General features: G+C 41.5%; 1 protein-coding gene across 3 annotated transcripts; it reads right to left on the reverse strand.

Moving 5' to 3' along the window:
* Nucleotides 1-4,316: 4,316 nt before the first annotated feature.
* Nucleotides 4,317-18,283, reverse strand: ALAS1 (5'-aminolevulinate synthase 1). Of its 3 annotated transcripts, none has more exons than XM_061617964.1 (11): nucleotides 18,175-18,283; nucleotides 16,490-16,714; nucleotides 13,551-13,766; nucleotides 12,469-12,618; nucleotides 12,150-12,372; nucleotides 11,506-11,690; nucleotides 10,485-10,664; nucleotides 10,229-10,393; nucleotides 6,773-7,041; nucleotides 5,863-6,025; nucleotides 4,317-4,607 (listed from the first exon to the last, which is right to left on the reverse strand). In XM_061617964.1, exons 2-11 carry the CDS (start codon nucleotides 16,686-16,688, stop codon nucleotides 4,447-4,449), a joined length of 1,911 nt encoding a protein of 636 aa, XP_061473948.1. In that variant the 5' UTR covers nucleotides 16,689-16,714; nucleotides 18,175-18,283; the 3' UTR covers nucleotides 4,317-4,446. The 3 variants fall into 3 exon arrangements, with proteins under 3 accessions (XP_061473948.1, XP_061473952.1, XP_061473949.1); XM_061617968.1 differs by lacking the exon at nucleotides 18,175-18,283 and adding an exon at nucleotides 17,976-18,133; XM_061617965.1 differs by lacking the exon at nucleotides 18,175-18,283 and adding an exon at nucleotides 17,719-17,937.
* Nucleotides 18,284-18,667: the final 384 nt, after the last annotated feature.

Below are 18,667 nucleotides of genomic sequence, written 5' to 3' on the forward strand. Positions count from 1 at the left end.
CCAGACTGTCCAGAATGCCCAAGAGGAGATCGGACTCAGGAGCTGAAGAGTCAAGGCTGTCTGAATCCAGGTGGAGGCGGAGGCTGCCACCACCGAGGCAGGCGGCTGCTGGGCCTGTCCCTGCTTCAGCACCCCCACCGCCGGTGTCGCTTCACTGCCACCGGTTCCTTCCAGGGCGGGGAGTCCGAGGGCATCAGACTGGTAATAACCCAGGGCATCAGACTGGTGAAGAGGACAGAGGAAAGGGAAGCAGGAAAATCCCTTAGGACTCTGTGAAAGTGACTTCCCATGTTATTTTAGTGAGCATTTCTTCTAATGTACACAATTTGCAAGATTTTGTTTTCCTGATGCAATGCAATTACTTCTGCTGTTTTCACTGATCTGTGACTCTTTAGGCACACTTTCCCCTAGTGTGCATGTTTGTGCACATAATTTGCTTTGCAGAGAATTGCAGTGTAAAATGTGAAGAACCATGAATTTCAAGGGATACCTACTTTTCAGCCCGCGTATTGCTTTGCAAAGTGTGAATTAGATAGGTTTGCATTTGAACCAAACTGAATTTCTGTCTGATCCCCAATCACTGTGTGCTTCTGCTGCAACTTATACCACCTATTTGAAAAGTTTTGGGGGTTCCATGGTCCTCCGAATTGCCAGGCCCGGCCTCCAAGAAGTCTTCTGTATCTTTAAAAGTTGTGCAGAGGGAAGGGAGAATTCCACCTTGTGGTTTTTCCCATTACAGGGTTGCAAGAACACCTGCACTTGGCTGACTTTCTCTTCTCCTAACTGCCCCTGGCTTTTAACCATTGTTAGCTGTGGTCATACATAATGCCAAATCATATTTGGTAAGGATAGGGAAATTTGAACACAAGAGGGGAGAAGAGCACAGGATCCTGTGGCTTGCTATTTATCACCAAGTTATAGTTAGAGATTAGGGAGCACTGTTGGATGTTGTATCTGGCGCAAGCAGATGCCCAGGATGCAGAACAATATAGTGACAGGCTAGATGACAGTTGAAGCAATGAGCCGGACAAGCAATAAGTTTTAAGAGTTACTTTACTGTATCACAGCTCTCTCTGTACAAACTCTCTGTACAAACTCCTCGACCCCCACACTCACAAGTGTCTGCTGGCCCTCTATATAGATAAGGCCAGCTGCCCGAGCCTAGGTTGCTTAGCAATGTGTCCTTGAAGATGGCTCGAGCTCTGCCAACTTTCGCTTCTAAGTCACGTAGCTCACTTGTGGAAATTTAACCTCTGCTTTCTCGGTTTAATAGCCAACAAGCACTATGTCTGCACTGGCCCTTAGCCTAAGCTGCCTCGGAGGATCATTACGAAACTGAAACATTACCCCTGAAATCAGTTGAGGAAAGCTAGTACTACCATCTCCTCCAGAAGAACACGAACACACAATTTCTCACAGGATTTCCCATTTTCTAGGCAAAACGCAGAAGGTTATAATAATATCAGGTTTATTGGATTAAAACTAATGCAGCTCAGGATTTGTAGTCTAACTACTAGCTTCTTGTTTGACACATATCTTGAATGCAGATATGTGTGGGGAAAATGTGAGTCTTAATAGTAGCCAAACAGTATTTTTTCTTTCTCTGATTTTCAAATGTCATTTAGGAATGCAGATAATGAAAGACTCTGGACAGCAAGTGCATTTGTACATCACTTTGAGACAATGTAGGAGTGGATTAAATAACAATAATTTGAAAGATTGAGCTGTTCAAGCACTCATGGAGTTGGGAAATGAATCAGGCAATGGTTAGTAGGGTTTACAGCCTGTAACCCTGTCCAGGCATTCAAAGAACACCTAGGGGAATAAAGGGGTGTGTGCATATGCTAGCTCCACTCCCATGTTCCCCTCAGCTCCACCCACCTACCTTCACATATTGGGGCCAAAGGTCTGAAAGAGATTCTCCACCCATTCAGCTGAACACAACTGCAATCTTCCTTGTGACCAGGATCTTGCACAATCAGCATTTCTGACTCCAGGAAGGATTCTAAGTGTGTTCAGGCAAATACATGAAGAATTCCCCCTTTAGACTTTCAACAGGAAAGTCAAGGATGAAGACAACAGAGATATAGGGGCGGGAGACCCAGGAGAGACATCCAACATCTGGGGTGGTACACATTAGCCACTCCTACATTATAGGAAACTGAGGTTCAAATCCTGTGGTTGCTCATTTATGAAGTTTGCTATAATAGACTTTGGGCTACTAACTATATCACATGATAGTTGTAAGGAAAAAATGAAACAATTCTGCAGTTTTCCAAAGTTGTATTTTTTGCACACAGGAATATCAAAGAAAACTATGTATTTTTAACATGCTCAAGATGCATATTGGTCACAGCCTCTGCACCCACACCCAATGTCCAGTATGATTCAATTAAATGGTTAATGATTCTGAAATTTGTAGAGGTAAGAGCATTTTTAGGGAAGCGTTAGTAAGAGGCCTATTGAACTTATTTTGAGAACAAGGTTGGAGAACACTCTTGTAAAAGAAAACTATCTCATATTTCAGTAGATCCTGAACAGACACAGACTAGTCCATAGTAGGAGTTATTTGGCCAAAGGTAAAAGGACTGGAATTTGGTGTGGTCACATTTGCTACTATCTGAGACACTTCTCTGTGTTCAAGGCAACTTAAAATATGACTTTTTGTTCTTCCACAGATAGTACTTCTGTATAGCAAGTGGTATATAGGATTATTGTGCATCCTACTGTTTTACAGGGTGTACCTGTAGCCCCAGGGAAGCCACAAACAATTATGGCTTAGCAACAAGTTCACACAGCAAAATACATGCATGGATTATGAACATACAAATTGACGATGTGTGGTTGGAATGCTTTTTTCTACTAAGTACATTTGAAACAGCCCTTGGTAATTCCTTTTAATCCAGTTATGTAATTTACTGTTATTCAAGCATACAAAATCCACTATTGGATGCTAAGGAATTTGTGTGTACAGTTTTTACCTACAGTAATTTGAGAATGGTGTTTGTTTCTCTGTACACTGGCATTCATCATTCTCTGAAACATAGGAACTGATCGTTCATAGCAAACAGTGTGGAGTTGCTCCCCCCCCCCCCCCCGTTTTCTGAAGGTTTCTCTAATGTTATCCGATACTTCTTCCAAGGACTCAGAATTTGATGCCTAACTTGATTTGTGTACTTGGCAATTCCAACATGCTCACTTTTGTGAGTGTGCCAGTAACATTGCAATCCAGCAGGGATTGTAAAAGCATTGACTGTAGGACATATCCCTTACTGTAAGATTTATAGACAATGCTACAATTTGTGGCTAAACCATTAAAATTGTGGCATTTGTAGTTATGAAAATCTGCTTTACTGATGGTGATGGTTGCTCACAGAAGATTTATCTATATTTTTTAAAATAATTATTTTAATGTTTTTTATTCTATTGTTTTTAATGTTGTAAACCACTATGTTTTTAGCAAAATAGCAGTATACAATTTTTTATATATAAAGAAAGATAACAGCTATATTAAGCCTGGACTAGAGGCAAGTATACAATTGAGTATACAATGCTCACCTCAATGGAAACATGGCAGTTCTACATAGTCCCAAGTATGTGTATGCCTATGCAGTATCTAGTGATTTATTTCAGCAAAGAGACAGAATCTATTTGTGTGAGGAGGTTAAAATAATAGAAATTACTATTAGTTGGATAGAGACCTTGTTTGAAGTCCTGATATCTTTATGCATGCAGGGATTGTGGCTTTAGCACACTCATCAGCTTCTGAATGTCTATGCATTACACACACCCAATATATTTTTAGATTATTCATACCTGAAAGGGGTCAGGGGAAAAAGTGCACTAGCCCTGATGAGGGTTCCTTCCCACCCTAAGATAGAGTACTACACATATGCTATGCTTTCTAGATTTGCCCTGAGCAACTGCTGGTGAAGCTCTTCCAACATTTTAGGTAGATGCAAGACCTTGAAGGACATTTCCCCAAGTATGTAACCTACTCCCTCCCCACTACCCCAAAATCCTTCAGCTTTTTATTTACCTTCATAAAGGCTTTACATGTTTTTCCTTCCTTCTTTTTGATTTATCAGTATTAGAGATTGTCACAGGTGGAAAGAATGTGTGGGGCCAGGGCTACTCCAACTTACAACATCTACCCTAGTGTGTTAGTTATCTAGTCTTTCAGTTGTGGCAAGCTATGTATCAACAAGGCCCCTGCCTGTTTCAGAACTACCAAAACATCCTGTTTGTGTCAATGTACAACCATTAATTGGAACATGGTAATAGGACACATCAACATAAAATACAGAACTAGTACACACTATCTTAAAGTTTATTTTCAGGAATTCTGTTAAACTACAGAATAAAATGCATGGAATATGCAGGTACAAGGCTACAGTGAACACCTGAACATTAGACAACTAAACATAGATGATGTTATAGTCTGCTTTATGCAGTAGCAGACACAAGTTTGCTCATTCCACTGAAGTAGGATCTTTCCCTTTCACTCATTACTTCAAAGTGAAGGGGTTGCCTGCAGAAGTTGCATTCGGCTGAGGAGTGTGACTTAAGGTCTAGGCCAACTTTCTTCCATGTAGCTAATAATTTCTCTGCAAGTTAAAAAGGAAACATTTATTACTTAAATAAAGAAGTTAATACTCTTGCTAATCTGCAACATGAAGGCACAGAATAAAAACCCAGCCTAAGGTATCTGAAAATAAGGTTATTTAATAGCTTTTTAAAGACAATAGTTTAATTTTTAAAGTACTAATAAATGTTTACATAAAGGTATACAGCTTTTTCAAAATTTCTATAACCCAGTTATGATCAAAGGTTTTATGACCATTTGTTAAAAGTTTACTAGGAGATGCAATCTCAATCCTGTATTACCTACTACTAGACAATACTCCCTTTTGAAACCAGTCAGCCTTGCAAGTAGCTGAGGGGGCAATAGGCTCAGTCTCTGCTCCTTTCTGACTATCTCTTTAATGGTAGGAGAGAGTGCCATGCATCTAGCATAGCACTGTGGACTGCATGTGCAGCTGTTCTTATCTTACTATTCAGTAAGAGCTTAAGTGTGTGAGAAACGCATGGCAGATGTGCAGGACCAACACAGTACTGGTGCACTAATGTGAAGGCTACATGTATTTAGCTTTCTTTCAAGACAGCTGTATGCAGTGCAGATGCAGTTTCCTTGCTGGGGGCTCACCCCAAAGGCAACCAGTAATTTCATACAAGCTGTGCAATTTAAAGAAGCAAGGGCTTTGCTAGATTGAGGTTCTGATGAAGTACCATGTTTAACTATTTGTCTTAACTTCTCCTGTAGGGACATCACTTTTTGGGCATTCATTACTCTTGCAAATCTAGTTGCATGACACAATACAGCATTGCCATGCTCACTGGCCCTTCCAACCTTGTGCTGCAGTAGGTTTGAAATGGGAAGAATGTTCTACAAACAGGCCCCCATTGTGATTTAGAACTCTGCATGATCAGGATTCTAAATCATATAGGGAGTCTCTGAGCATAGTGGAGGCTCTTGGCTTCAAAGTTTCTGCCCTAGTGAGAGGTCAGGGGTGTTAAGATACAATGGCCCCACTCTCCCCCTCACTCCCACAAGTGGAACTATGAGAGTAATAAATGCCAAAATGGTGTCGATGTGCTTCATTATTATTAGATTTGTTAATCACTTGCTACCCCAAAGTCTCCAAGCGGCTTAGCTATTTAAAACCACAAACACATTATACCACTGAAAGAAATCATACAAACACTTTACTTTAGCAATATAGATTTATTAAGTGTTAATTTTAAAAGGTTGAAACAAGTGTTATGAAATGCTGCTGTGCTCTAATGTTTTTGTTCACTCACCAATAAAATAGTTCATCATCTGTGGTGTATGATGAGGGGTGGGGGCAATACGTAGCAGCTCTTCCCCGCGTGGCACAGTGGGATAGTTTATTGCTTGGACATAGATGCTATGCTGGCTCATCATTTTGTCACAGATCTCAGTATTTTTAGCAGCATCTGCAACCTAAAGTAACAAAATTATTTCTAGTCAAGTTTCCAAGGCTGTGAAGCACAATTATTTGCACAAGGACCTACAAGGTGTTCCTGTGACAAGTCTCCAAAGAGTACATCTACAAGGACCAGACACTGCCAGTTGTGTGTACTATTAACCAGCTAGGAGGAAAGTGATTGGGGGGGGGGGAGAGCAGAGAATGCAAGAAGGGAGGGAGAAAAAAAGAAACATTCATGTGGTAGGAAAAGGCAAGTTGTAAGGTCCTGTGCTACTTCTCTTGCCATTAGATCCAAGGTGGATCCTTTCAGATACCACAATCCCCAATTCCACCAGCAAACCACATGGGCTTCATACCATCTCTTCCCTAATCAGAGTCAAGCCACTGTACTCTGTGGGCCCTGGGCAGGCTAGCAAAGATATGCAGGCTGCCAGTCTCTCAAAGTTGCTTCTGCTTACAAAACCTCTCACATTTTTGCCAGCATCTCAGCTTCTACTACCAGGAGGTGGCAACAAGACAGAAGTTATGTGGGGATCTTCTGAATACTTTTATGTCTGTATCTAGCTTAATTTTTGTTTTATACAGAAATTTAAACAGTATAGCAAAAACCCTGCTAAAGTCATGACCATTAAGAAATCTTTCACACATTTTACAGAGTTTGACAAGCTATAGAATGCAAATGCATATAGAATTATGACATTTATGTCGGACGTAAGAGTAGTGAACTTTATATTTAGTAGATTAAGACTATAAATAGTTACCCTGATAGGAATGATATGACTGGGACAGTGCACTACAGGGAGCCCAGCATCCATCAGCATCTGTCTCATTAGTTTAACATTGCGTTGGTGTTGACGGCGAAGGACTTGCCCCTCTGCACTTTTGAGAGTTCTCACAGATTCGAGGGCACCAGCTAAAAGCATGGGTGGCAGGGATGTTGTAAAAATAAAGCCAGCAGCGTAGGAACGGACAGTGTCTATCAGAGAACTTGTACTGGCAATATAACCCCCTACACAGCCAAAGGCTTTGCCTGAAGGGAATAAAAGCACAGAAAGGTTATTTTATCCTAGTTCTTGACTTACAATTCTCTTGACACGTAGTCACTAATTTTTGGAAAAAGCAGACATTCAACAAGCAATTTAGCATTTTGTTCCTTCTACAGAAGAGAGCTGTTTCAAGTCTTGCAATAGAGTAAGACGAAGTACATTCACCACAGGGCTACCATCACCGTTTTTAAAAAGTTGTATATTTAAAGGTGCACATGTGCATACACAGACAGAAATTGCATAAAGACAAAACCCTTACCAAATTAGAGAAGGCTAACATGAAGCCTTCTCCTGAAGACAGCAAGTTTTGACATAGGGTGAGGTTTTAACAAGGTAGTTCTTAAAAGCAACCATCTTAACAGGTATCAGTGGCAGGAATAGTTTTCTAACTGACATACCAAAAGGTATGAACTTTGCCACCTAGAACGAAAAGTGAGGAAACACTAGCCCAATATTTAGTCATCTCTACTAGTTCTGCTGATTTGTGTCAACAGTTCTTCTGCAGGAATGCTTTTCAATTTACTGGGAAAGCATACCTTGTGTAACCCTATGCCTCTAAAAGGACATACTTGTAGATTTAGCTTGCATAATGAGGACAAGCAGCTTTGGGCAATTACAACCCTACTATTCTTATGTAACACCAACTGCCAGTTCATTGTTCCTTTTAATTTAAAGAGATAATGTATTACCCTAGACAGGGGCACTTTGCTGTTAGTTCAGCTTTTGAATTTTATTTATTTATTTTATTTATATCTCGCCCTTTCTCCCAGTAGGAGCCCAGGGTTGCAAACAAAAGCACTAAAAGCACTTTTAACACATCATAAAAACAGACTTTAAAATATACTAAAACAAAACAACCATTAAAAACATATTGAAATATCTTTAAAAATTAAAAAAGCTTTAAAAACCTTCTTTTAAAAAAGGTTTAAAAATAAATTAAAAAGCAGTTTCAACACAGACAGACTGGGACAAGGTCTCCATTTAAAAGGTTTTTGAAAGAGGAAGATCTTCAGTAGGCGCTGAAAAGATAGCAGAGATGGTGCCTGTCTAATATTTAAGGGGAGGGAATTCCACAGGGTAGGTGCCACCACACTAAAGATCCGTTTCCTATGTTGTGAGGAACAGACCTCCTGATAAGATGGTATCTGCAGGAGCCCCTCACCTGCAGAGGTCAGCGATCGACTGGGTATATAAGGGATAAGATGGTCTTTCAGGTATCCTGGTCCCAAGCTGTATAGCGCTTTGTACACCAAAACTAGAACTTTGAACTTGGCCTGATAGCAAATGGGCAGCCAGTGCAATTCTTTCAGCAGCGGGGGTGACATGTTGGCGATACCCTGCTCCACTGAGCAGTCTTGCCACTGCATTTTGCACCGGACCAACCCCAAGGGTAGCCCCACATAGAGCACATTATAGTAATCCAGCCTGGAGATTAACAGTGGTCAGGCTATCGCAGTCCAAAAACGGCTGCAGCTGTCTTACCAGCCAAAGCTGGTAAAAGGCACTCCTAACCACTGAGGTTACCTGGGCCTCTGGCAACAAAGATGGATCCAGGAGCACTACAGACCTGCTCTTTCAGAGGGAGTACAACCCCATCCAAAGTAGGCAACTGACCAATTATACAAACTCAGGAACCACCAACCCACAGCATTTCTGTTTTTCTAGGATTCAGACTCAGTTTATTGGCCCTCATCCAGCCCACCAGAGTCTAGGCAGTGGTCCAGGACTTACACAGCCTCTCCTCATGCAGATGTTACAGAGAAAGAAAGCTGGGTATCGTCAGCATACTGCTGACATCTCGCCCCAGATCTCCTGATGACTGCTCACAAGGGCTTCATATAGAAGTTAAACAGCATGGGCGACAAGATGGTACCCTGTGGCACCTCATAGCACAACTGCCAGGGGGCCAAAAGACAGTCAGCCAATGCTATTCTCTGATAATGACCCTGGAGATATGATTGGAACCACTGTAAAACAATGTCTCCAATACCCAACTCACCAAGTCAGCCCAGAAGGATACCATGGTCATTGGTATCAAAAGCTTCCAGGAGATCAAGTAAGAATAACAAGGTGGCACTCCCCCTGCCCTTCTACCGAAGAAGGTCATCCATCAGGGCAACCAAGGCCGATTCAGTCCCATAATGAGGCCTGAACGGGTCAAGATAATCTATTTCATCCAAGAGTAATCGCAATTCCTGCACCACAACCCTCTCAATCACCTTCCCTAAGAAGGGGGTATTTGCAAAAAGGCGGTAGTTCTTGCAAACCAATGGGTCTAGGGCGTGCTTTTTCAGGAGTGGTTGAACCACAGTCTCTTTCAGGGTGGCTGGAACCACTCCCTCCTGCAACTGTGTGTTGACCACACCCTGGATCCACTCAGTCAACCCCCCTCGGCAAGCTTTTCTAAGCCAAGAAGGGCAATGGTCAAGAGGACATGTTGTTGGCAGCATCGTTGCAACCACCTTGTCCATGACATCAGGCCGCATCAACTGAAACTGTTCCCAAGAAGTTGCAGCAGACGTTGCACTGGACACCTCACTGGGGACTACAGTAGATGTAGATTGTGGATGTGGCATCAAGATTGGTAGGGAGGTGGCAACTTTACCCTCAAAGTGCCTTGCAAACAATTCACAGTGGGCCTCCAAAGGATCTAAATCTCCATTCCTTGGAGTTGATGTCAACAGACCCTTGACAATACGGAAAAGCTCCACTGGACGGTTACTGGAGGATGAGATGGTGGCAGAGAAGTGGGCCTTCTTTGTTGCCCTCACTGCTGCACAGTAAGCACGGTTATGATGTTTTACTCATGCCTGATCAGCCTCACAGCACGTCTTTTGAATTCAAGATTTAAAATTTGATCTAACTACAAGTAATCTTAACTGGTAAAACTTGTTGCTACTAGTTTTACTACTTCTGTTCTTACCAAACCTCCTCATACAACTCCCATGCCAGTCTTCAGGATTAAGAATGTTTGTGTTCTACAGAGTTCTATCTTTATCTTGAGAACTTATCTCTGTAAAGAGAACTCTGCAGAACACAAATTGATTTAATGCAAGAGTGGTGGACCTACCACAATATGAACTATGCTTGCAAATTTAATTATTATAATGGTAATTCTGTTTTATGACTCACTTAGTCATCCTAATTCAAAATTAGACTGTATGCACATACCAAGTGTTCCAGAGATAATATCCATTTTATACATGACTCCATCTCTGTCTCCAATGCCACCACCTCGAGTTCCATATAGTCCAACAGCATGTACTTCATCTACAAAGGTGATTGCCCCATGTTCATGAGCCACATCACAAAGCTCTTCTAGTGGACAGACTGCACCTAAAACAAGGCAATAAATATATCGTTATTGTTTTTCAGTTCCCATGCCTTCCAAGTCTTCAGAAACCTGTTCATGATATAGCAAGCATACCATCCATTGAATGAACAGTTTCAAACGCAACAATTTTAGGAGTAGACGGATCTGATTTTCTTAGTAGTTCTCGAAGATGGCCGACATCATTATGGCGAAAGATGTGCTTTGGCACTCTGCTGTTTCGAATCCCCTGAATCATGGAAGCATGGTTTCCTGCATCTGAGTAAATTTCACAACCTGGGGTGGGGGTGGGAAACAGAGAAAAGGACAATCCAAAAGGTATCAGATACCACATCACAGCTTGCTCTTCTGCAGCTGGGTAAGATTGGGACAACTCACTAATCCAGCTGGAGAGAGATCCAGTTATCCCAACCTGCATCTAAAGCAACCTATAGCAACAAGATCCTCATGGATGGCTGCTGGGAACCTGTCAAACAGGATACCATATCTGGAGGCAATTAGTCCTTACTTTCAGTGCTAGATGCTGCTACAACCTCAAGCCTTGAACCCAGAACCAGGCTACCCTTGCCTTTTGCCAGTCATCTCAGTTTTCAAAATCTGTTCAAATCCACAACTGCCAGAAAGGAAGACCCCAAGAATTCAGGAGGAAGCAACATAACTGAACAAGGTAGCCTTCAGCAGGAAATGTAGCACTTAGAGGATGTGAGGATGCTTCAGTGTTGCTTTGGTACTGCTATGGCTCCACATTACATTAACAATTGTCAGTAGATAGCCAAGCTATAGGAGAAGTATGTAAAAAGTGCAGCTCTCATCAAATTCAGTTACTTGCATTTTGTCTTTATACAATCTAGTTTGTATCAAAAGCTTTGAACTGAAAAAAGCCATTTGAAGTGAGATGGCAAAAGCCATTAACATACAGTTATACACCTATATTGCCTGGATTACTAGTCATATTCAATTTGAAGCTAGTTTGGTGGTTTCCTTAGATAAATCCAATCCAACCTCTTTGTGATTTGTGTTCTATAGTGTTTGAAAAGAGTGTGTCACAGGACAAAAATACTTTTCCTAGCATTTCCTTCAAGGAACAGTAGAATAGCAGCCTCAAGTTAGATCTTACCTGGTAACATTTTGGCTAGTGTGAAGAGTGTTGAATCATTAGCTACAAAGCAAGAGGAGAACAGCAGAGCAGCATCTTTTCCATGAAGATCAGCCAATTCTCTCTCAAGATCAACATGGAATTTACTAGTTCCTGAAATATTCCTGGTGCCTCCTGCTCCAGCACCATGTTGTTTCAGTGTTTCCCTGTGAAGAAAGTTCCAACAGGGTCATTAAATGCTCCTTGGAACAACCTCACATTTGCAAGTAGCATACATTCCAATTCATGTAGGAGAGAGTTTCAAATAGTTTTCTGAAGGATAAATCCGAATTACAAACTGGGATTAACTTTTTGGAAATTTCATACCTCTTACCAACTTGGAATTCTTTTACTTTGGTTATAATGAACAAACTAATTGTGATATTAGAGAAAAAACATTTTCTATTAAGAAATACAGTGGAACTCCATTTAACTTTTTTAAACCAGTTTGGTCTTTGGTGTCATGTGGAATTATGATTCAGGTGGATCAATCATTACATGGAAGATAAGGTGACAGAAGGCCTAATAACCAAGAGGATCTATCACTCTAGGATTTGCTTTTAATCAACAATGGTTTTGTGCAAGTTTCTAAAAGGCACCATGTAATTAGCTAACACAATACTTACATAACAGCCCCACAAACTCTAGGATGACGACTCATCCCAAGATAATCATTGCTACACCAGACAGACACCTCTTTCTTGCTGATATGAGATTCTGAACAATCATCTGCCATGGGAAAAATGTGGGCTCTTCGATTCACAGTTTTGAACACACGGTATGTATGATCTTTTTTCTTCTCATCAATTTTTTTCTCAAAGAATTGATCATATTGGAAAGTAGAAACAGCTAGAAGTGGAAGAGATTAGCACATATAAACACCTGGAACATCCAACTAAGCACACACAAGTTTTGATTTCCATTAACTTGAAGACTGAGCCTTACATTTTGGCAAATTCTCGTGGAGCAGATGAGACACTCTTTCTGGTCTCTGCTTCAACATAATATCCTGGAATTTCTTCAGCAAGTCAGACTGCTTTTCACCATCCATCTTAGTGTTTACCTCAACAGTATTTTCTGGTGTTTTGGCAAACTCTATATAGCAAGATGGCATAAAATGTTAAGACAGCATTCCGAAGTAGTTACTGGATAACTCAATAGACATTTCAAGTATAAATAATTGAGTATTTTTAAAATGTTATTGTAACTGAATAAAGTAGTATATTGTCAGCAAGGTACAAATGTTTTTCTTCAGAAGTTACGACTACAGAAAAAGTCTCAGCAGTGGTAGGGATTCATACAGGCAGCAACTGTTTTTCAGACCTCTAACATTTACAACATGGTAGCTATCTTAAATACCCCAGCTTTGTGTGTGTTAACATATGGTCAAATTGAGGGCTATCCCACATTCAGGTTTTCAAAAATCAAATAAAAAATAAGGCTGCATGAATCTACTCTAATTGCACAATTTTTCTGACACACAATGAACATATTAGCTAACAAAAGATTATACGTTTACATTAAAAACTGTTTAGAACTACTCTGATGTCTACTTGTTCCCGCTACCTTGCCCCCAAATATGGAGGTATTGTGGTCTATGCAAAGTCTAAGTTGCTGAGAATTAATTAGTGTGTGACTAAAGGTAGCCAGACTTTCATAGCACAAGCAAGTGGAAGTTTCTTATTTTACAGTGCATTTTAAGCAGCATGTGAATTAACTGTCAAGAAGTGCTTTACTCCATTTCACAACTCTGTCTATAGGAAACAGCACACTTATAAGAAGAGAGAACTTGGACTTGCGTCAGAACTATGATTATTATCATACCAAAAGCTACAAATAAAGTATAAAAAAACAGAGCCAACAGATGTGCAATATGTGGCTTCTACTAGACCTACACAGTTTAACGAGTTTGACAAATCCGTACTGGACTAAAGTTTTGTTCATTTCTGCCTTCTCTTTAAAATCTGCCTAGCACAATTAAGAGTCAATTTTTAGAGAACACCCAAATACACCGAAAGAGGCCATACCTTTCCTTACAGCTTGCATTTCTTCCACATCCTCCTGGAGTTCCAGGCTGGCTTTGCAGAAAACACTGCTATTTGCTTCATTCATTTGAGCTGCCAAGAATGGACATTTAGTCACAGTGGCTTGGCTAGCACTCTGGCTAGCAGCAGGTGGGTGGCTTACAGGAAGCTGGGATCTGCTCATGTTTTGTTGGGCCACATCTGGTGAATTTTTGGCCTCTTGAATAAAAGAACAAAGAAGTACTTAATAAGGAGCCGGGAGATCTGAGGTAATCATTTTATTATTTATTTATTTATTTGATTTATATCCTGCCCTTCCTCCCAGTAGGAGCCCAGGGTGCAAACAAAAACACTAAAACACTCTAAGACATCATAAAAACAGACTTTAAAATATATTAAAACAAAGCATCCTTAAACATATATTAAAACAAATTATCTTAAAAAATACTTGTTTAAAAAAGTTTTAAAAACATCAACAAAAAGATTTTGATAAGGATGCTAGCTATATATGCTCCCAGTGCCCTCAAAATACATTTTATGTGCAATATATTATTCAAGCTGCTACATCCTTTATATATTAGCAGTTAAGAACTAAAGGCTTCCCAGGAACACATCTAGGCATTGTAAGCATTAAAAACAGTTTCATTCAGAAGCTCTAGATGAAGTATACTCAACTTCTCCCTGTAAAACTATCCAAATTAAAAATAATCACAGAGCAGAATTACAATTCTTTCCCCTCCTGACCCTCCAACATATCAAACTATGCTCAGTAAAAATTCCAGATGTTGTAAGGCTGGTAGCCACCAGCCATTCCATAATAGTGGGTATCTTAGTATCCCCCCCCCCAAAAAAAGTAACTGGCTGAATAAGGCAAAACTGGCCATAGGCAAACTGACCAATATCGTGCAAGGAAGAAATGGATGATTTGTTACATCAGTTCTGCTATTCGAGTTAACAAATACTGGAACACCCAACACATATTTTTTTATTAAACAGAATTTCTGCTTTTGTAGAATTTTAAAAAATCAGGTATTGGACTACAGCTCACAATAACAATAGCAACTATGACTACATGCATTCAAATGAAATGGGACTGCCTTCAAGTCGATCCCGACTTATGGCTACCCTATGAATAGGGTTTTCATGGTAAGCAGTATTCAGAGAGGGGTTAAGATTGCTCCCTCTGAGGCTAGTCCTCCCCAACTGGCTAGGGCCTGCTCAGCTTGCCACAGCTGCATAAGCCAACCCCTTCCTTGTCCACAACTGCCAGCTGAGGGGCAACTGGGCTCCTTGGGAGGATGCAGCTTGCCCACGGCTGCACAGGTGGCAAGTTATGTAACCGTGAGCCACTCACTGTGAGGGAGATCTTTAGCTGACCCTTGACACCCAGAAGCCAAGAACAGGGATTTGAACTCACAGACTCTGGACTCCCAGCCAGGCTCTCCTCCCCACTGTGCTATACCAGCTGTAGTTTTAACTGGCAAGCGTTCAGAAGAATCTTTCATACACCAGCAGTGCAATCCTATGCACATTTACTCAGAAGAAAATCCCACTGAATTCAATGGCACTTACTTCCAAGTTGTTGCATATAGGTTTAAAACCTTAGACTGCAGTCCTATGCATACTTACAAGTGTTGTAAACCTCATTTAATTCAGTGGGATTTTCTTCTGAGTGTATATAAGATTGCACTGCTAGTATTTCCTAGGTGATGGAGTTCCTGCTCCCCAAAGTTTTTTCCTGCCAGGCTCTTGCCTTTTGAAGTCTTAAAGTGCTCCATGATGCACCAATGAAACCATCCTTCAATAGTGTCTAGCAAGCCTGCAATTAGAGATATTTTTAGCATCAAAAGCAATGCTTGAAGAAAAGCAGAAGTGTGGAGTCAGGCCATTTTCCATTTGAGATGGCTCTAAATCTCCCCACACCACAACCCCTACCCAGCCACACCACCTGTCCTCAGGCCATGCTTTTCACCAGACCTCCTTGAGTGTTTTTGCCTGGCTGGAATGTGCACTTGAACTCTGATAATGCTTTTTGCTTGTCTGGATTAGGATACAGAAGTATGAGAATGTGTGTAGAAAGTTCATATTTGTTGCTTTGTCCACTTCTGCCTCTGGCCCACCTAACACTGGCATGTGGTCCTCGGGCTGAAAACAGGTTCCCCACCCCTGCCCTAAATACGGTCCTCAAAAACCTTATCAATTTCTTCCACTTCATGCAATGTGTTTTATACCCTTCTTCACCCTCGTTCGTAGATTGTACAGAGGAAGTGATAATATACTTTGGCCTCTGTAATTAGGGAAACTGTTCAAAGTTCAGTCAGCTTCTCTAAAAAATTTAAAATTAAACTTATCCAACACCACTCTGCCTTTAAATGGCAAATAACAAGCATACAGACAAAGTTAATTTTAATACGTACCATGTGATCTCCAGTATCATCACTACAGGCAAGGTCTTATGTAACATTAGTGCAAGAACTGGGAGAGTTGCTATTGTTGTGCAATCTGTTAGTTGCTCAAGCCAAAGTAGCATAACAGTGCAAGACAGCATACAATAGGCTAATTCTGCACAGCACTTCTGCTGACCCAAGCTGCCCATTTAATTTGGCTGTTGCACTACATTAAGAATGCACCCCACCCCCACTAGTGGAATGGTTGTTGTGCTAAAAGGCTGCCACAACTGGATCTCACCCTAAGTTTCAGAGTGCTATAGACTGATTTAAATTGCTGCAGGCACAAACAAGCAGATAATTCTATCAGTATTTTGATAAACTCTTATGGAGTGATAAGATCAGACAAACGATATAACAATTGTATTGGGTTTCAGAAGTATGTTCACTGCCATCTTTCAATCTAAGTATGCATAACATTTCAAGAAAAAAGTTCTAAGTTACACTGCATCAAACTTTAAAGAGGAATTGCAAAATTATGAAGTTGGGCCTTACGTTCACTGCTAGAAGTGGTTTTTTCAGTTTGCTGACAGTGAACAGCTGAAGTACTCAGGGCCCGTGAAGCAGGCTTGGTCGCAACTTCCATCATTTTAGGGCAGTTCTGGGCATAGAAAAGAAGGGATTTGCCAGCTTTTTGCAGGAAAGCCTGGGATACCCTTGACAGAAATGGGCAGCGACGAACAACAGTTTCCATTTTTTCAGAGTTTTTCAAAAGTCTTGCTGAAAGTAACAAAACAAAGTAGCTTAGCCTTATACAAAGATGAAACAGTCTGCATATCCGATTTCTCCAAGGTTACTTCAGGACTATTGGGGCCACTTCGCATATTACAAACATACAGATGACCATATTGAATAAAAATTGTAATAAATATTGATCCTAACCATGTGTAAGTTATTGACTTTTGTAGGTACCTGTAGTTTTTACATATACACAAGACTGTAATGTGTTACAATCTACAGGCTCAGTTGCACATTATTTCCTACAAAGAAGTGCCCTCCATTTCAAAATGTTTGTAATGCATGAAGCAACCTTTGAGCGAATGTAAGGCAAAACTGAAGGAAGGAAAAACATAAAATATAGTGGCACCACAGATGTTTAACTAGATACACACACATTGAGCTATAGTCAAAAATACCTCCACCCTTGCTACAGTAATTCAGCATTAGATAATTTCACATATCACCCATAGACTGCCTAGGAAGAAAGTCTGGGAGAGCGGACAGCCCAAGGAATCTTGACTCACCAGTTTCAGAAAGGTATATGTGTGAATCTGTTGCAACAGAGCACAAAAAGTCTCAAAGCATATGGAAAACTAACGGATTTATTGTGGCACATTTTGTAGACTGAATCCAACTTCATCAGATGCCCTAAATCTGCCCATCAGATGTCAAGCCTAAATTGACAGACGAGATATATCTGGATAGGCAACATCTCAGGAATTCGATGAAGAAAGAGTCCAGACAGAAGATTATACCACAATAAACCCACCTGCCTTTAAGATCCCTCTAAACTTTTTTGTTTAAGTCAACAGGAGTTTAAACTACAGAATTTGGGGTGAGTGAGGGAGATTTGTGGAGAGGCTCAAATCTGTCAGAAATCCTCAAGCAGATTCCTAAAACAACGGATACAGTCACCCGAAGGTTTACCCGTTTTTAGATCTAGGGAGGCTTCAGCTTGCAGAATGAATGTGACCACCCTCACTTCTAGCCACAGTAAGACCCACCACCACTTCTTCCTCCGATTCACTTCGGAATCAAGTTTAAGTCTCCGCTGCGGCCGACTAGATTGGAAACCGGCTGCCAGTAGGAGGGCCGTGCCTCTCGTTCAATTGTGTAACAGTAGAAGAAGCATTAGAGAGAGGCGTAAAGTAACTTTTTCCCTCTTGGAAGCCTTCCCTCCCGGCCTTCTTCGCCTACAGGGGTGGGGGCGAGGAAGCCCCTCCAATCCACGATTCAGCGGCGACGAAGAGCGCTCTCCTACCGCTCTGCTTTCCTCGCTACCCAGCGCCGTCCATCCAGTAGCCAAGACTCGGACAAGGCCAGGAGCGTGAGAAAGGGCCGGTTGGGCCGCTGCTATCACCACCTCAGACTAAACACTGAACACGAAGGGCCTGGAAACCATCCAGGCCTTCCACCTTCGCTTGCGCCCCATCCCACCACCGGTGTAACCCCCCCCTTACCCGTCAATTAACGACCCTCCAACCCTCTCTTTCCAGTTCTTTCCGCTTAATGTCAAACCAGCGCCGGCCGCTGCCTATATAGTCAAATGCAAGAGTACATTGCGCAGGCGCAAACGAAGGCACTCTCCAAGCGGATGCCAGCGGCGACGCATGCGCCGGGAGTAGCAATGCACACACCCTCCCCCACACCCTCCCCAAGTCCTTCTTACAGGGACGTGCGCAATACGATATCTGCCTTTGTCTGCTGCAGAATCGCGTCCTTAAATCCGTGTCGCTTTTTTCCTGTCCCAGGGAGGGAGAGTAAAGTTTATTTGCGGAGCTGACGGCGGCAGAGAACAAATGGAATGCAGTCAGCTTGGCAGGGGTAGCTCTGGCGGAAAGTCAAGCACTCGAGAGAGGGATGTGTCTCCGTTCTCCGGTTAGGGCTGCAAGGTTGGTCAACGCCCTCGAAGCAGTGGGGCGACAGGACATACAAGTTCAGTCCTTAGTCTGG

This window comes from Rhineura floridana, chromosome 3 (genome assembly GCF_030035675.1).
Source record: "Rhineura floridana isolate rRhiFlo1 chromosome 3, rRhiFlo1.hap2, whole genome shotgun sequence".
NCBI classification, from domain to species: Eukaryota; Metazoa; Chordata; class Lepidosauria; order Squamata; family Rhineuridae; genus Rhineura; species Rhineura floridana.

Excerpts from the sequence above, each read along its gene's own strand:
- ALAS1 (XM_061617964.1), bottom strand. The coding sequence starts at position 16,688 with ATGGAAACTGTTGTTCGTCGCTGCCCATTTCTGTCAAGGGTATCCCAG. Across the intron at positions 7,042-10,228 it reads TATTATCTCTGGAACACTTG|GCAAAGCCTTTGGCTGTGTA; the intron begins GTATGTGCATAC and ends TATTCCCTTCAG. Across the intron at positions 4,608-5,862 it reads GATGATGAACTATTTTATTG|AGAAATTATTAGCTACATGG; the intron begins GTGAGTGAACAA and ends TTTAACTTGCAG.